At 36.0% G+C, this 18,078-nt stretch overlaps 1 protein-coding gene across 1 annotated transcript in view; it reads right to left on the bottom strand.

The window, feature by feature from the left end:
• Positions 1-18,078, bottom strand: part of Malrd1 (MAM and LDL receptor class A domain containing 1) — a 609,872-nt gene that overhangs the window by 484,811 nt on the left and 106,983 nt on the right. The window contains exons 12-13 of the mRNA XM_059263620.1: positions 17,847-18,020; positions 8,935-9,055 (exon numbers count right to left, since the gene is read on the bottom strand). Coding sequence (XP_059119603.1) covers positions 8,935-9,055; positions 17,847-18,020 — 295 coding nt within the window. The remainder of the gene's footprint in view (positions 1-8,934; positions 9,056-17,846; positions 18,021-18,078) is intronic.

The following is an 18,078-nucleotide window of genomic DNA, read 5'->3' as shown; positions in this document are numbered from 1 at the left end:
GCCCATGGGGAGCCTGATCTGCATACTAGTACCAGGGGCCACTACCTTAAAAACAATTGACTCTCCCTCCCCAGAAGCCATCATTTGTTAGTAGTTCCTTGGATAGGAGTGGGAGCTCATGACCTCCTCTCCCCACCATGCTAAAATATAGACCGGCTTAAGAGATTTTTTAAAGATTTATTTTGTGTATGTGTCGGTATGGGTGTCTATGCAAGTGTGTGTAGGTACCTGCAAAGGTCAGAGGCATCAGAACCCTTGAAGCTGGAGTCACATGCTATTGTGAGCCACCCAGTATGGGTGCTGAGACCCAAACACAGATATTCTGTGTGAGCAGTCTGAGCCCTTGATTGTTAAACCACCCCCACTACCCCAAGGTTTGGTAAAACTCTTTCTTGACAAAAGAACTTCTGAACAGTATCTTGATAACAGTGAAAAGTGAAAGCACATTTAAACTTTTACTTTAAACTGTGAAAAATTGACTCCTTCCTCCTCTTTTATGACATGGCTGCTTATTGGCATAATACAGTGGAGGGGTGCTAGTAACAATTACTGAGTGCCACTAAATATTAAGCCACAATTTGATCCCAAGGAACATGTTGACATAAACAAACGACTAAACAAATGACTAGATCCCTTCAGAAATGGCCATAATCATGAGCTTATTGTCATTGGTCTATCGTCAAACAACCTGCACAGAAGGAATGGACCGTACAGAACTCTATAGAGTTAGTTGGACAAAACTAGGTGCTGACTATGTTCTGCCACTGCCACCCATTCACCCACTTGTCACAGATTGTCCTACTGAGCTTCAGTTTGGTGTAACAAGACAAGGAGAAAGGCTGTAAACATTGAATACACAGACAGGTGTCTTCTTCACAAATGGCAGCATAGCCTATGTATAAAATACTCTGACACGAACCTCACAACATGGGATTTTAACATGCTCACCATATGCAACAAAGCTTAATTCTTCAGCCAGCTGCTTCATGCTGTCTGATGGCCAAAAGGTCCTGCAGAGATGGGTCATGTGTGCCCAGTTATGTAGGTGCAGTTATGCACTACATCACAGCATTTTCTTCAATGACAGACCACTTACATTACAGTGGTTTCATTAAATTACATCACCTGGAGATGCTGGAGCCTTCTAGTTTTTGTGTGTTACAAGAACACTGTGACCCTGCCCGTAACATATTGTGTAAATAATTCCTATGACTAATTGGCATATAACTGTACCTCAATGAGGATGAACGAATTGAATAAAACACCGTAGTCAGTGTAGTGTTTAACTGGGAGGTGAGGAGGGAGAAGAGAATAAGGAGAGAAAGTAGTGAGGAGGGAGGGAGGGAGAAGATTCTTGAAAACCTGTATACTTAAGTTGCAACTTAATTATACTAAAAGTGAATATAAAATATTGAATTAAATTATCCAAAGCTACCAACATTCAAAAGAACTTCACAGTTTCTACATATTTCATACATTTTTTAAAAAAAATAATTCTCTGTTATTTATAAAAACTGAATATATAAAATAAATTCACCATGCTTCTAAACTCTGAACATAATCTAGAAGTACTAGAATTCTAAATCTTTAATATGCATAATAATTATTGTAGTAGGTCCTAAAAGAAAAAGAAGTTAACTTGGGTTAGTGATAGCTATAAAAGTGAGAAAATTATATTAAAATTCAACTAAAACATCAAATATTTGAACAGAACCATAGTGTTCCATTCCAAGTAATTCTGTTTATGATTGAGCACCTGGGGGACATGATGTCTTTTCCTCTGGGCAGGGGAGTCCCATGCTCTAAGGAACTTGGGTTCTCTATGGGAAAATCTTTATGCTAGCTAGTTCAAAGCTAGAATCCCAGCCTAAAATCCACACCAGTCCCTCTAACATCCTTACAAAAGCATGAGAAAATCAGATCCTCTCAATCTTCACTGAGCTGTTACCTCATCTTAACTCAGAATCTTTAATGAAAGATCCATTTTTAAAAAGGAACGAAGCATTAGCATTTCTATGAATAAACAGATTCACAGAAGAAAATCAACACTCCAAAAAATAGCAAGCAAAGAAAACAAATTAAACCTTTGGAGGTTGAGAGTTCATTTGCTAATTTTAAACTCAATTCACTATGATTATTGCCTGAATAGTATCCCTCTTATTTCTATAAATCTATTTTTTTACATATTTGTGATATATAATATAGGTTTGGGGTTTTATAAGAGATAGAAGGGACATAGTGGCGGGCAGGTAGAAAGGGGGCTGGATCTGGGAGGAGTTGGGAGAGGAATGTGAATATGATCAAAACATATTATATGAAAAACTTTATATTACTAAAGGAAAAGCATCAGTTGTTATTTTGAGGACATAAGTCCTTGACACTCCAGACAGCATGCACTGTGCTTCCATGTGGCATTCTAGAAGACTTAGAGAGTGGTTTCTCTTCCAAGAATGAGTCTCATCAACTGGTTAGAACTTAATATTACTCAAATCAACCACGAGAGTGACTGGAAAATCTCAGTCTGGGGCTAGGATGACCTTGAAAAGTCAGAAGGGCTGTACAATGTGTGCCTAGGGGAGCAGGTTTTAAAGGTAGACTGTGTTTAGAGTCTACCAGCTATAGGCTATGCAGCACCAGGCAAGTATGATGGCCACAAATTTATTACATTGACTTCAAAACCACCCTGCTTTGAAATTGCAAAGATTTCTCTTTTGAATAGCTCAGTGTCAGGCTTTGTAGTAGAAGTAGTTTCTTTCCTTTTAGGGTGGGGGTTCTAGTAGGGTTTTGCTGTTTGTCTAGGTACCTGCCCCATAATTATACACATTGAAAGAAACCAATTATAGTTCTCTTCTGTCATGAACATATTGAGATATTACGTCCTTTATTAACATGGGCATCCTGAAAATAACACTGTCAGTGATACACTGGCTATGACCAAGTAAACCCAGCAAAGATCTTGGTCTAATGGCCCCTTCAGAGTCAGCTTCTGTGTGAGGATAGTGAGATCATCTACTTGATCCTTCTTTGCATTCTGTCTCAGCCCTAGAAATGATTTCTTTTTTTCTCTGTTGTTCTCTTTTATTTCTTTTTGTAGCTATCTACTTTTTAACACATAATAATTCTTTACAGTAGATTCTGACTCTTTAAATTACTTGTGTCGTTTTCGATTTCCTGAAGAGACACCACTGATGATAACATCTATAAAATAGTGCCTACCTCTTGGATTTGTTTTGCTGTAAAAGATTTTATAATCACACTTCAGGGTAGGCTTCATGTGCAGCAGTAGATGGCCAACACAAAACAAACTCAATGGTAATTTTACAGGTTTATTGGTCTCATATTTCTTTGGGGATTTTGGTCTTTTGCTTGTATATTTTGGTTTCTGGTTTTGTGTTTTTTGTGGAGGGTTTCTTTTACATGAGTTTCTTGTTTGGTTAGTTGGCTGGGTTTTTTTTAGAGAGAGAAAAAGAGAGTTGGGTGGGTGGAGTGGTCAAGAGGATCTGGGAGGAGTTGAGGGAAGGGAAAAGCATGGTCAGAATATATTGTATGAAATTATTTCATTAAAAAAAGATTTTATACAAAGTTTTGAAACTAAGTACATTTGTTCAGAATTAATTATGTCAGTTATAATAATGCAACTATAGAAGCATTAATTTATAACAGAAGTTTCTATATATATATATATAAATATATATATGTTATGTGGTAAGAAAAATAAATAGCACATTGTAAAATTCCTGCTTAGAAAATTTCTATCTGTGTAGACTGCATTTTCCAACTCTCTTGAGTAGTTATTTGCAGTAGTTATTTGTGTACACCTAGTTAGCTTTGTATAGTCATACTATTAGGTGTATTCAAAGCATACAATCTGATTTTATGGGATATTGATGATGGAACTATTGCTCCAATAAACAACATTATCATGTCTACCATCTCATACTGTTTGCCTTTGGAGTTTGGGTGGTGTGTGAGTGTGCATGCATGTGTGTGTGTGTGTGTGTGTGTGTGTGTGTGTGTGTGTGTGTGTATTTATATAAGTAATTGTAAGATCAATTAAATTTACTCATTTGTTAGAAATCATCACTATATACAATCTTATTAACTGATAGATTTGCATATCTTACAGGCTTCCTACATTGTATGCCTTTACAACATCTCCCACCTTCTCCCCAGATCCTCATATCCACAGTTATATTATTTCTCTGTATATACGGCCTTCTTATATATCAGCCAAACAATGTAATATCTTTGTTTCTTTTCTAATTTATTACAATATCACATAGTCCATCCTTGTTAAGGCAAATGACAGGATCTCATTATAAAGCTCAGTATTATGTCATTTTTTTAAACATATGCTCCCTTCTTTGTCATTTTATCTGTTAATGGACACAGGTTATTTTCTTATGTTGGCCTTTATAAACAATGCTGCAGCACACCTGGGAATATCCAGACTTATATGATGGTAATTTCATTTTCTCTGGGCAGTTTCCCAGAATGGGAATAACAGAGCAACATGATGCTTCTCTTTTTAATTTCTTTAGGCATCTCCACATTGTTCTCCATAACTCTGACAACCTATATTTCTACCAACAGTACTCAATAGTATGCATCAGTATACATGACATTGTCTTATGGTAATGTCTAATGGCACTAAGCAATTTCATATACCAGTTAGCTATATTATACCTTGTTTAGAGAAATGCCATTCAAGTCCTTTGTCTAATTTTAAATCAGGTTTTTTTCTCTGTTATTAAGTTAAATGTATTCTTCATAAATTTTGAGTGCCAAACCCCATAATATAGATAGTTTACAAACATATTCTCCAATCATCAGGTAGTTGTTCTTTTCCTGTGCATGGGCATTTCAGGGTAATGTAGTCACACTAATTTTTTTCTAATGTTTGTAGCTAATATCATTATCTTTTGGTTTTATATCTTCTGTTTAGGAATTTTACAGATCTGATCATCTTCATTATACAGTACTCACTAGACTAGTATAGTTTACACATTTAGAGGATAAATATAGATACATAAATCCTGGCAGAATGAGTCATACTTTCAGTCATAATGGCCTTCACATATTGTCTGACCACTTGGGTGTGAAATCACAGACCTTGCTAAATGAAATATAGCTTGTATCCTCTGGAGATGCAAACTGAGCTTTAAGTTAAGATCAATAGCATGCTATCCCCTATCTCCAATTAAATGGAATGTTTAACTGTTTCAACAACACTCATTTCTATAAGAGCCAATGGGAAAGAAAACTAATAAAAGGAGAAACTCAAAGGAAAAGTTTTGAGATTTCAAGTATAGTAAGTTAGCCATGGTTTACGGTTCCACTTGCTGTTTGCATTATACATGGAATGCAAAGGAGAGGTAAGTGCACCAGAGTTATCTGAAGTAGTGCAGTTCTCTGTGTGCTAGAAAAAGCTTCCAGAAGCTTCAGTTCAAGTACAGTGTCTTTCAAAGGCCTGACCAATCTGCCCCACAAATATGAAACTACCTGTTTGCAATGGGCACATGTTCAAATTCCTTTGTCTAGGGTCTCATTCAGCTTCTGCCCAGGTGAAGCCTTAACTCATAAGCAGATCATACAGTAACATGGCAGACATACTGTGAACTAGTGGGACTGAGGGTATTTTCTTTACGTACTTCATGAATCATACATTTAAAATCAGCCCAGCTAGATTTATGGTTGAAGTAGCTGATTGGGCTTGACATATAAAAATAATTCTGTCTTAAGTCACAAGAAGAGTTATTCATACATGTGGTCAAGTTTTCTCACAGACCTGCTAAGGTTAACTTTAGTTATTTTTAAAGTTTTTCAACACTTGTTGCATGAATCTTAAAAGTTCTTATTAATAAAATCAAACCCGAGGCCAGTTATTGGGGTGAATACTGGAAGATCAGAGAGACAGAACAAGCCACAGCTACCTCACCTCGCCGGCTCCTCAGCTGGTCTTGTTTCCTCAGACTGGAGGCCTCTGTCCTCATCCAGGATGGGTCTCGGCTGAACTGCTTCTCGAAAACCTGAAGCTTAATCAGCTAAAAGCTTAATCAGCCAAATGCTTAACCAGCCAAATGCCTCTAGTTTCTGGTCCTCATGCCTTATATACCTTTCTGCTTTCTAACACCACTCCCTGGGATTAAAGGCTCACTTTCTGGGATTAAAGGTGTGAGTCACCACACTTGGCTGTATCCTTGAACACATGGATTTCTGCCTCTGGAATGCTAGGATTAAAGGCATGTGCTACCACTGCCTAACCTCTATGTTTAATATTGTAGCTTTTCTGTTCTCTGACCCTAGATAAGTTTATTAGGATACACAATATTTTGGGGAACACAATACCACCACAAACACTCTTGCTTGTCAAGGCCAAAATAAGGATAACAAAGTACCTAATGTGGAAAAAGACAGAAAGGCCTCAAAAGCAAGGTCGCCATGGCTTTTTGCACCTCCCTGTATGAAAGTTGACCTTAACAATTTCTATGACATACTTGCTGGTAACAGGTCCTGAGAACCTCAGTCTATCCAGAGTCTAACCCATAAGAATTCTGTATTCTGTATCCTACCAAAATAGAACCATAAACACCAATGCAGCCACAAAGCCTTTGATCTACAATGCTGTCCAGGTTATAAGATATGCCAGGGCAATGGCGACACAAAACTTCTTGAAGCAACCAACCAATTTGACTTAAAGACCACTCAACAAGATGGACCCCGTACCTGACACTGCTTGGGTGACCCAGAACCTGAGATCAGCTAGCCCAGGGATCTAGGGGAAAACCAAATTTTACTGTCCTGCTAAAAGAATGTAGCAATAAAATGACTCTTAATGACATTCTGCCATACCCATAAATCAGTGCCTTGCTCAACCATCATCAGAGAGGCCTTCTCCTGCAGCAGATGAGAACAAATACAGGGATCCACAGATAGATATTACACAGCAAATAAGAGACATTGGAAGACTCAGCCCTAAGTGGGATGTCTCCATCAAATTCTTTTCCTTAGGGCTCAGAGAACTATCCAGAAGAGGAGGCAGGAGGAGTGTAAAAGCCAGAAGGGATAGGAGATACCAAGAAAACAAAGCCCTCCTAACAACAAGATCAAAGCGCATAAGAACTCATGGAGACTGAGGAAGCTTGCATAAGACCTGCACAGGTCTGCAACCAGATGCTCTGTATATATGTTATGGCTTCTAGTTTGACATTTTGTGAAATTCCTAAATGTAAGAACAAGTAAGTCTCTAATTCTTGTACCTTCTCTTGGGCTCTTTTCCTTCTGTTTGTTTTGTCCAATTCTGACATGTTAGTTATTGTTTTATCTTATTATTATCCCTTAGAATTCTGTCTATTTTCTAATGGGAGAGAGAAAAAAATAGATACAGATGGGAAGAGAGGGGGAGAAGAACTGATAGGAGCAGAGGGAAGGGAAACTGTAATCAGGATATTTTACATGAGGAAAAAAAGTCTATTTTCAATAAAGGAAAAAAAAATTTTAAATCATAGACTAAAAAAAATAATGGTTACCCATTATTTGTATCAAATGGATAGGCATGGTTATGATTAAGGTAAGTGAATAAGACAGACAAACAAATACTGTATATTTTCTCCAATACGTGGATATTTAAAATAAGCCAATTAAAGTACATGGTACAGATTGCTATAGGCTGAGAAGGCTGACCAAAGGAAAATAGAGACTGGTTAGATAATGACAACTAAGACATACTTAGATAAAAGTAGCAAGTTATAATGTTTTCTACAGAACAGTGGAGTGATTATAGTTGATAATAACCTGTTATAAGAATTCAAGAGCTCCAATAATGAGGAGATAGATGTATTTTGTCCTGATTTGTTCAGTATACATTGTATCCATGTATTGAAATATGATACTCTCACCCATAAATATGTGCATTTTAAGTGTTAATTAAAACACTTACTAAAACACATTTTATTAAGTGTTAATTAAAAATTTAAATATTAAGAAGATAAAAAAGCTAACCCACTAAATCTGATTTTTATCCAGTATATGGATCTATCAAATTTTGAAAGTAAAATCTATAAATTTGATTTTAAGTAAAAATATTAACTTTAAAAATTATCTCTCTAGTCCAGATCTCAACAGAGTAATGTACATTCTACTGTGTGTGTGTGTGTGTGTGTGTGTGTGTATGTGTGTGTGTGTGTGTGTGTGTGTGTGTGTGTGTCCAAGCTTGTCCTGAAGTCAATGATTGTCTTATCTCAGCTTCCTAAGTAGCTAGGAAACCACACACAAATTCTGCCACGCAGGGCTCACAGCTGAGTTATACTACTGATGAATTCCTCCCTGTGCCCCACAAGTAGCCTGCATAGCACTTTATGGGTCTATGCAGTTTAGTCAGTGTGGGAGGAGCTTTCAACTCAGTTCTAGTCTGGGTATTCTATGACCTGTGACCACACTCAAGCAAGTAACTCTATACTCAGTGTGTCACACATACAAAAAAAGAAGGTATGAATGGAGGAGGAGGGACTCATTGAGAAGGGGCTAGTGAAGAAAGAGTGAAAGCAGGGAGTGAGGGAGGATAATAAAGTGTGAAAATATATAAAAGGGAAAGATGGCTTTAAAATAACAACAAAAGAAATTGTTCTGGGCCGGGTGGTGGTGGCACATGCCTTTAGTCTCAGCACTTGGGAGACAAAAGCAGGTGGACCTCAGTGAGTTTGAGGCCAGTTTGGTCTACAAAGTGAGTTCCGGGACAGCCAGGAATGTTACACAGAGAAACCCTGTCTTGAAAAAAAAAATGTTCTGCAAATAAAATTACTTATTAACATTAAAAATATATCCAGCATATCCACACCCTGTATTAAATACTAGTGACTATAATACATTTTAATAGATAGAGTCAATTACTTGAATGTTTAAAATTTCAATAATCACAAGAAAATAAAATCTTACCTTTGTTTTGTAAGCTGGTACTCTGGAGTGACTTATAGGAAATTTCGCATTCCCGGGATATACTGATGTTGTCTACAGCAACAGTAGCATTCGACGACAAAACAGTAGCTTCCAAAATTAACTGTTATTGCAGAAAGATAAAGTTATTAAAAACATACCATCGAAATAAAATTTCAAGATCATTTCACTTCAATAAAGAAACTCATTTACACCTGTTCCATTTTTCAATCTAATTTTAGAAAACTGTTGTGACCTGAGCATTGAAATTATAAAGTTATGTAGTCATAACTGCTCTGACAGCCTCTTATATAACCTTGATATGCTAGGTAACCTTGTTTCTGTTGAAAGTTGCAGCATTCATCACTAGTGAAGGGCATGCTTCCCATTGGAGCCATTAAGCGTCATATGCATTTAAAATGAGCTCTTTGGGGTAATCAACTGTGTGGTTTACAACTCAATTTAATTGAGATATGAATTCATTGTAATGGTTTGTCTAGAGTGATTCATTTCCACATCTGAATATTTAAATATGCATATATATTATGTATAAATTTAGAAACATACTTTTGTGTGATAAAGATTACAATCATTAACCATGTATAGCCATTAGTTGTATTCATTTACTAAAGCAATAGAAGGCATTTATTTAATTTATTCCAAAACTCTGAATGGTGACTTGACATACTTTTGTTTTCTCCCCTGTTAATCACTCACACTCTTATATGCTGCTTCTACTGCAAAAGAGAAGAAAAGATTGAGGGAGGAAAACAGAGAACGTGGGAAAGTAAGGAGAGGGAGAAGAAGGCTGGAGAAGGGATGAAGGGAAGAGAAAGGGAGAAAGCTAAAGAAACATGGGTGGGGGAGGGCAGAAGAGAATGGAGGAGAGAGAGACAGAGGTAGATTAGTTCTAGAGCCCTGAGGAGGGGGACCAAATGACACAATCTTTAGACAGACTTGGGAGCTATAGCTGCTTCTTAGCATCTAATATCGAGAAGCTAATGGTTTACTACAATGAGGCTCAGAATATGCTTCTCCACATCTGGCATTTGAGGCATCATTCTGACTGTGGTTTTGTGTTGCCTTTGTACAAATAGCTAGCTGTATAGAAATCTCTGAGTTACCTCTCCTAAAAATAGGTCACACGATTGCAATGTAACAGGTGACCTGACCCATAATCAAAGGAGATTCCTACATGGAGGAGCCGAAAGGAATCTGAAGAAAGCGGCTTGGTGAAGCTCCTTTTAATATAGGACCTTTAGATGATATTTTTTGTTCAATCATATTTCTGCTTATCTGTCCATTCTCATTGAACCTAAGCATTAGGACACAGTTCACTTTGGATTCTTAAGAGTTAATTACTATGACATATATGAAATCAAACTTGATGAGTACTTTTTTCTGCTTTGCTTTTATTATCCTAATTTTGTGTTCTCCACAAAGGTCATGGTTGATATCCTGAGACAAAATTAGGTTAAACCTGATAATGATTTCTGCCAAAGATGTTGTTCTGAAGAAACAGAGACTACAATACAACCCAAAGCAAGGGGATATGAAAGTAGATGTGATGTGGGAAACCTTTGGGCATTCAGGGAGTATAGGATTTTAGACAACAACCAATAAACTAGATAATAAATTGAAAGGATCAATTGCATGAGTTAGCATAATGTTAGTAGAGACTAATTGAATGACATTATTCAAAAGAAAAATAGCCTAGAATATATGAGTAAGCCAATTTCTCTGCATTTATACCTGAGAGTCACATATTTTAATGTTGCTTTTGATAGTGGATGCGTATTCTCTGTGGAATATTATTCTTATTAATTGACAGTCCCTTTTAGCTACCTTTATTGCTGTGATAAGAAGCCATAACCAAGGCAACTTATAGAACTAAGAGTTTATTGGAACTTATAGTTTCAGAAGGTTAGATTCCATTACCATCACTGAGCATGGCAACACGCAGGCAGGCATGAGGCTGGGGCAGTTTCTGAGAGCTTATAGCTTGATCTACAAGCATAAGACAGAGGAAGAGAGAGATAACTGGGAATAGCAAGTAGTGTGAGTTTTTCAAGGTCAAAACCCACTCCTAGTAACACACCTCTTCCAATAAGTGCACACCTCCTAATCCTCCCCAAGCAGTTCTAATAAATTAGCGACCAAGTATCCAAACATATGAGCCTATGGTGGCTATTCTCATTCAAGAAATAGCATATGAGTTAAATCCACTTCTCCCCATTTATACCTAACACTGACAGATTTAATGTTGCTTTTGATAGTCGATGCATATCCTCTACAGAATAATTTCCCTTCTAACATATATTCTGTCTCTTTGAGCTAATGTGGGAAGCCCCTAAGCATGTGTTTCTGATTTTAAAAAGTTACAAAAAAATCAAGAGGCTGGAATTATGTAACAGTTTAGATTTCTAGGTATATTTGATAAACAAATACATATATAAGCAATCAATAAATAGAATGAAGTAGACATTGAAATAAGGCAGTATGCTTGAAGGTAGGCTGTGATGGTAGATTACAGCAGTGGAGGAACACTGATGTTTTATTTGCAGTTTTTAATATTTTACCATGTGATATATAAAATTGGAATGACTTGTAAAATACTGATTACACTTGGCTTCTTTGACATCTTCGCTAAGAAATTTGATTTGCACACAAGAGGCAGAAAATTATAGCACAGATGAAAATAATAGCACAGATTTTAGAAAAGAGTTTTGGCATAATATATATAAGCACTATAATTTAGAAGATGTTAAAATGATTAACTAATTACAATTTATTTGTGGTAACTTTAAAATTCCCCTTTTATATTTCATTGCTATATATCATTGAAAATATGCATAAATATTGATAGTATGCACTGATAATGTTAATTAAAATAAAATGTGTAATTCCTCAGATCCAGAAAAGAGATATTTATCAAAGAGAAAAGGAAGAATGTTGGAGATACCACTCTGTTCTTGAAGAGAAATGTGTTTTTACTCTTTATATGTAACTGATGGGTCCTGACTAGAAATGAAGTAGAAAAATGATATAGACCATGAAGATTTGCATATTTCATTTTGGCTAAACAGAAATACCAGGTGATTCACTAATACTATTAAATTTTACTTTTAAACAGAATTCAAAAGTCAAAGAAAACTGATATTCAGTCACTTCAAACTCCACTGGTTTTACTTCTATGCAATTAAATTCATGACCACATATTGAAAGATTGCAATGATACTATTAATTAAAAATCACCCACTTTTTAAAAATGGTTCTTCAATCTTACAAAACATAACTGTAAGTAATTATCAGCTCATGTCTATTTCTATTTTTATAAGAAATTTTGGCATTTAGTGTTTATGTACATGTGAGTGAACATGTGTGTCTGTGTGTGCAGGTATATGTTTGTCATGACACATCCATGGAATTGAAAGAATAATGTGTATGAGTCAGTTTTCAACTTGCAATCTGTGGGAATTAAACTCAAGTCCTCAGCCTTGCCAGGATGTGCCTTTCCCACTGAGATGTGCCATCTCACCAAACCATTATTCTTAATCACTGTTTTTTTTATCAAACAAGTCTTTTGTGTTGTGACTAAAAGTTGTTGCCTTTTGGAGCTACAGGATCAAGGATTAACAAATGTGGAACAGTTTATTTAGAAGAAATGTTTCAACAATGGAAAAGGGAAGCTAAAATATTCCTTTGATAAGATCCTCGAGTAACATGAAAACTCGATTTTCTAATTAAATAGAGCTGCATTTCCCTTTGAAAATTATTTTTAAGACCTTGTTAGTTTTGTTTAATCCAATTAAAATTATTTTGAAAACCACAAAATTTCTTGCTTTCAGAAATTATAGCTCATGTTGTTAACATTCAAGTGATTACTTAATACATCATCAAAACTAGGAGCTTTCCCAGAAAAAAAAAAACAAAACATAACATCTTCTTACCTCCTTATATAAAACAACCTAAAGAAAATTAGTTACTGAACACACAGAAATTAGAATCTGTTAGAATTAGAAAGAAACTAGAATGTGGTAGCTTTTGAAACTAATGACTGTATCAATAATAAGAGGAACAGCCATTTCTTCTGTAGAATTTACAATATACAGTCCACAACTTTAATCTTGTGAACATGGCATAGCTTTTGTACTCATTTTAAAGTAAAAGAAAAAAAGTTTAGAAAAGTAACTGGCTAAATATCACAGAGTCATTGTGAAGAATGTCTAGCTTAAGATATTGTTAGCTGTAATTATACAGTGTTATATCATTTAGTGGAATAAAGAAATTTCTGTTCCTTAGCAAATGATTCATACCAAAACTACTGATCAACTCAAGATTTCCTGAGGTCCCAAACAGAGAAGACTGAGGACATAGTAACTTTATGCAGATGATATTTATTTCTGTGTTATAAATCTTACCCTTCCCTGACTCTTCAAATAAGTCTATGAAATTGTTATTGATTAATAATAATAACTGATAGAGAACGAACATCAAATCAATCATTGTGGAAAATATAAACATCATTTTCAGATAAAAGCTAAAATATGATACAACTATGTTTAAATAGGAACATGCACATTAGCTCAATAAGAAATCAAGGGACAGTAGTCAGACCAAAAAAAACCCCTTTAGATATTAGAATTTAGAAGTAAAGTTACAAAAGAATGAAATTCCAAACTGCAAAATATTTTTTTGTGAAAAGCTCAGCATAACAGCTGAACAGGAACAGACCAAGTTTAAACAGATTGGAAAAAATATAATGAACTATTTGACTAAAATTCTTCCAATTCTTCTACCCAGGTGATGGAGAGATTTCTGAAAGGCTGTTAAATTAATTTTCTTACAGAATCAACAAGAAGTCTAATCCTTTCCCAGCAGGAGAATGAAAGTCCTAGCAAGTAAGGGTGATTATTTCCTAGGAAACTCAGAGCAATTTGTTCCCTATTATGGTCTCCGATTCACATCAAAGCACCACACGGCATCCAAATTTCATGCTTCAAATGAAATACATAGGTCTCATAATCCAGAGCCTTTCTTCTTTCCCATGTTTAGACTGGATTGGATTACCATAAACAAATAAGTTCAGAGCTTAACCATATGGAGCCAATGATCAAACTAAGACCAAGACCACCTTAAATGATGCAGCCCACTAAACTTAAGTGTCCAAACCTTAGAGTGTTTCAAAACTACTCACTTTAAATATCTTCAGATTTGAGTACCAGATAGAATATCTATGGGTACAATATCATCTTTATTTGTTGTTGATGCATGAGCTTGTATGTAGCTAGAAGCTTCATATATAATTTCAGGATTTAAAATACATAGTTAGAGAAATCAGATTAAAACCAAGATAATATCAGCATTTTCTGGTATAGGTGACAAAAGGTACAAACCAGACCGAGGTTGTATCTTTTTGAATAATTAACGTTAATATATGAGCAAACTGATGATATTTTTTCAAGTTATGACTGCATGTATATTTATTTCTCTATTTATTACTTGCTATAAACACCTTATAAATGTACATCCTATTGTTGTAGTAAATTGTTTATAGCATATAAGTATACATATTTTATATATTATATGCATATGTACAAATATACAAATCTGAACTGAACTATATATCAAAGTTATTATAAGTCCACAATTCTTATCCAAAGTCTATGAGGGACAGATGGGTTCAGGATCTGAATAGTCTCGGATTAAGAGTGTTAGTGTAACCTAAGTACCATTTCTTACTGTTTGTACTATAGGAAATGTGCATAACAGAGTAAAAACAAATCCAGAGTTAAATAAACTTTCTGAAGACCTCACATTGATTCACATCAGGTATGTTTTTTTTTTAACTCTCAATATTCCAAAGGATACTGCTTTCAAGGTTTTTTCAGAAGTTTCTGACTTGAGATTATAGACTTATAATGATAAAATTTGGTGGTAAAGATTAAGGAATTCCTCCCTTTGATTCTTTTCACTTGTCGGTATTTTCCAAAACAAATGTGTGCTACAGTGAATACATAAAAGGATTAAAGAAAGGCAGAGGAGAATTCTAGCCTGTTCTTGGGTGAATTAAACATGAATAAGGCTCAGCAAAAGACCAATATCAAGGATTGTTGGAAAGAAAAGCCAAAACATGGTACCAAGTCTCACAGGTGTGGGACAGAGAACATGGGATCACTAATCAGAGTCATGTTCGAAACTATCACCATCTGAGGTCACCACATCTCAAAACAACACAAAACAGCCAACCAATCTACAACCTAGTTGGTATGGTTTCAGATAGGGACCAGTAGTCTCACTTTGCATAGAAAAGCAAATCCAAAACTCAAACCCCAAACAAGTAATATCAGAGAGAATAAAGTCTCCACTTTGTTGAAATTCTCCAGTAGCAATGGAGGGCAGGCATTTCAGTTCAGATTATTTCTCAGATAGCTAGACCTCTCAACAGTTATTCTCTTTTCTTCTAAATGTCAGTCAATAACAAACTTTGATAGATTATTTTGATGAGCTTCTGTCTAAATAAAAATGAATATATTGAAGCAGTCGAATGTAGAATACAAAAACTAGAGACGAAGAATAAATTAACCCCATTTTCTTGTCCTGTTTTAGGCAATGGAGACTAACGCTGAGATGAATCCATAGGTGGTCTCTGTGTCAAACACTTCTCCCAGCAGAGGCCATCAGCACTGTTTTATCCACTGATGTTGCCATTGAATCAGGAGATTTCTGTAACGAGGGAAGTCTCTAATTATTGAATCCAAAGTTTTGATCAAAAGGACTCCTCCTTTCAAAATACAAAGGAATCTTAGCACTGATTTTATATCCACTATTCCTGAGCAATATGGAAATAATAACCACCACAGGAACAATAATAGCTTCCTTGTGTGTTAGTTACTTCATGCTAGATTCTCTGTATCTATAAATATCTAATCCATATAATGCTTCTATAAAGTGAATAGTCATAAAGTTAATGTTTGTTACATATTTCTATGTTTACTGGAAGGAGTGACATGTAGTAACAATCCTGCCACCTGCTGCACTCTTTCTGATGAAGGGAACAATGGTTAACTAATGGGGGATGGTAGAAGAGGGCACCGAGCAGGCTCAACTTATCCCCCTTTTCCATTCCAGCTTCCTTTTTCAGGGGAGGCTGCTGGTTTCCAGGAGACACGTGGCCAGTGTTAACCTTCAAGTTGACAGGATCTAGAATAACTTGGGAGAAAGGCCCCTGGGCATGCCTGTGTGGGGATTATCTTGATTAAGTTGATTAATCTTGGAATACCTATGTCCAAGTGGATAAAACCATTACCTGGGCAGGGATTCTGAGCAGTGTAAAATGGAGAAAGCAATCTAATCAGTAGCTTGCATTTATCTCTCTCTCCTTTTTCATTGCAGAAACCATGTGACCAGCTCCTTCAGGCTCCTGCTATCGTGACTTCCCTGCCAGTTGAGTGTAATCTGGAGCAGTGAATCAAAATAATTTATTTCTCCCTTAAGTTGCTTTTGTCAGAGTATTTTATCACAGCAACGGGGAATGAAACTAAGATACACACATACTATTACTATTTATTACCAAAGACAAAAGGCTTTTCCTACAGTGAGAGCCCAGTATTTCTACAGCAGTCAGTTGCTATCTGAGTATTATGTAGTCTGAGTGCATGTCCTATACTAAAAATATTACTGTAGGTTCTAGTAGCATCTGCTCCAAAATATGTTGCTTTCTGTTTGATTTCTGCATGCATCTCAACTGATTCTGAAGCAAACATTGGATGAATGTGTATATTTATCAACTCCAGTCCCAACAATCAACCTCCTGTACCATACCAATAGGAGAAACAGAAGCATGGAAGGCTTAAGCAACTTCCCTATAATCGTATATTTGGGCTTGAAACCAAAGTTCCAGAACCCACAAACACACCCACCATTTTCACCATGATCTCTTTAGTACTCAGCCTCCCTCAAAGTCCTTCGTTTATGATCACTGTATTCTCTCAGATTAAGAAACAAAAAGATATAGGACAATATTTGCAATCACTGAGATGAATGAATGGAATCTCATGGCCCCTGACTCTGAGATAATGTATTTTCAACACCACATAATTTGATCTAGTTTCTATAATTGCATCATCTAGAAGAAAGTCACAGTCCAGAATGGTAGGAACAGCTGTATCCACCTAGTGAGTGAGCTATGGTCACCTGCTTTTATTATTGAGCAAGACAACTATATTAAAGGTTAACAAATGTCCTTGTGCAGTAGGATGAAAATGTAGGCACAATCCAAATCACTTTTGTCTACCCCAGATATGCCGTACTCACTTAGGAAAACATTCTTTTTCTTCACTTTTGACATTTTCATACACATATCCATTGAACTGTGATTATATTCATCCTCCTCGCCCTGTGTTATCCCTCTTCCTTTCCCTACGAACTCCATCTTATCACCTCGGTACCTCATTTAGAGGAAATGAATTATCTTCCTTTACAACAACCTGATTCATTAGCTCCCCAAGAAAAATTGGGCCATCATGGGCACCCCTTCTATGCATGATGGATGCTGGTGGTCCCAGCCTTGTGCAGGTATCCATATGTTCACGATGTGTGCTGCTATGTGTCCTCGGTGGCAACTACTGTGTCATAACTAAGTGGCACTGTTTCATGACAGTCTTGCCCACCTTGTATCCCTGAAATTCTTTCCAAATTTCTCTTCTCTCAGCCATCTGACGTAAGTTTTATTTCTGATAGTTGCTATACTTCCATATATAATTTTGAGCATTTAGGCCAAGGTAGCTGTCTACTTGTCTCTGAAAATTAATACCTTATTAATACTGCAAATATTCATTGGCTATGTTATCTTGTCTGAAATGATTAGTATGAAACATATACCTTCTGATGAGCTGCATTGTTTATATGCTTACCTGGAAAGGAAAAGTAGACTCTCCAGCTTTTGCATGAAGATCGACTTTTGCTTGGCTCCACTGAGATTTAGGGAACCTGGTCACTTCACTCTGCTTTAGCAAACTGCCGTCTAATGATGTTCTTGTGAAAACAGAGAGGCGGGAATGCTCAGATAAATGATACCAAAACAGAACCTGCAGAGAAAAGTTCAGAATTATATATATTTACCTATCTAGTATAGTTTGTCAGTCA

Source organism: Peromyscus eremicus, chromosome 5 (genome assembly GCF_949786415.1).
Source record: "Peromyscus eremicus chromosome 5, PerEre_H2_v1, whole genome shotgun sequence".
Classification (NCBI taxonomy): domain Eukaryota; kingdom Metazoa; phylum Chordata; class Mammalia; order Rodentia; family Cricetidae; genus Peromyscus; species Peromyscus eremicus.
Note: the sequence above shows the minus strand (reverse complement) of the source record. Positions and strands in the feature narration are given on the sequence as shown.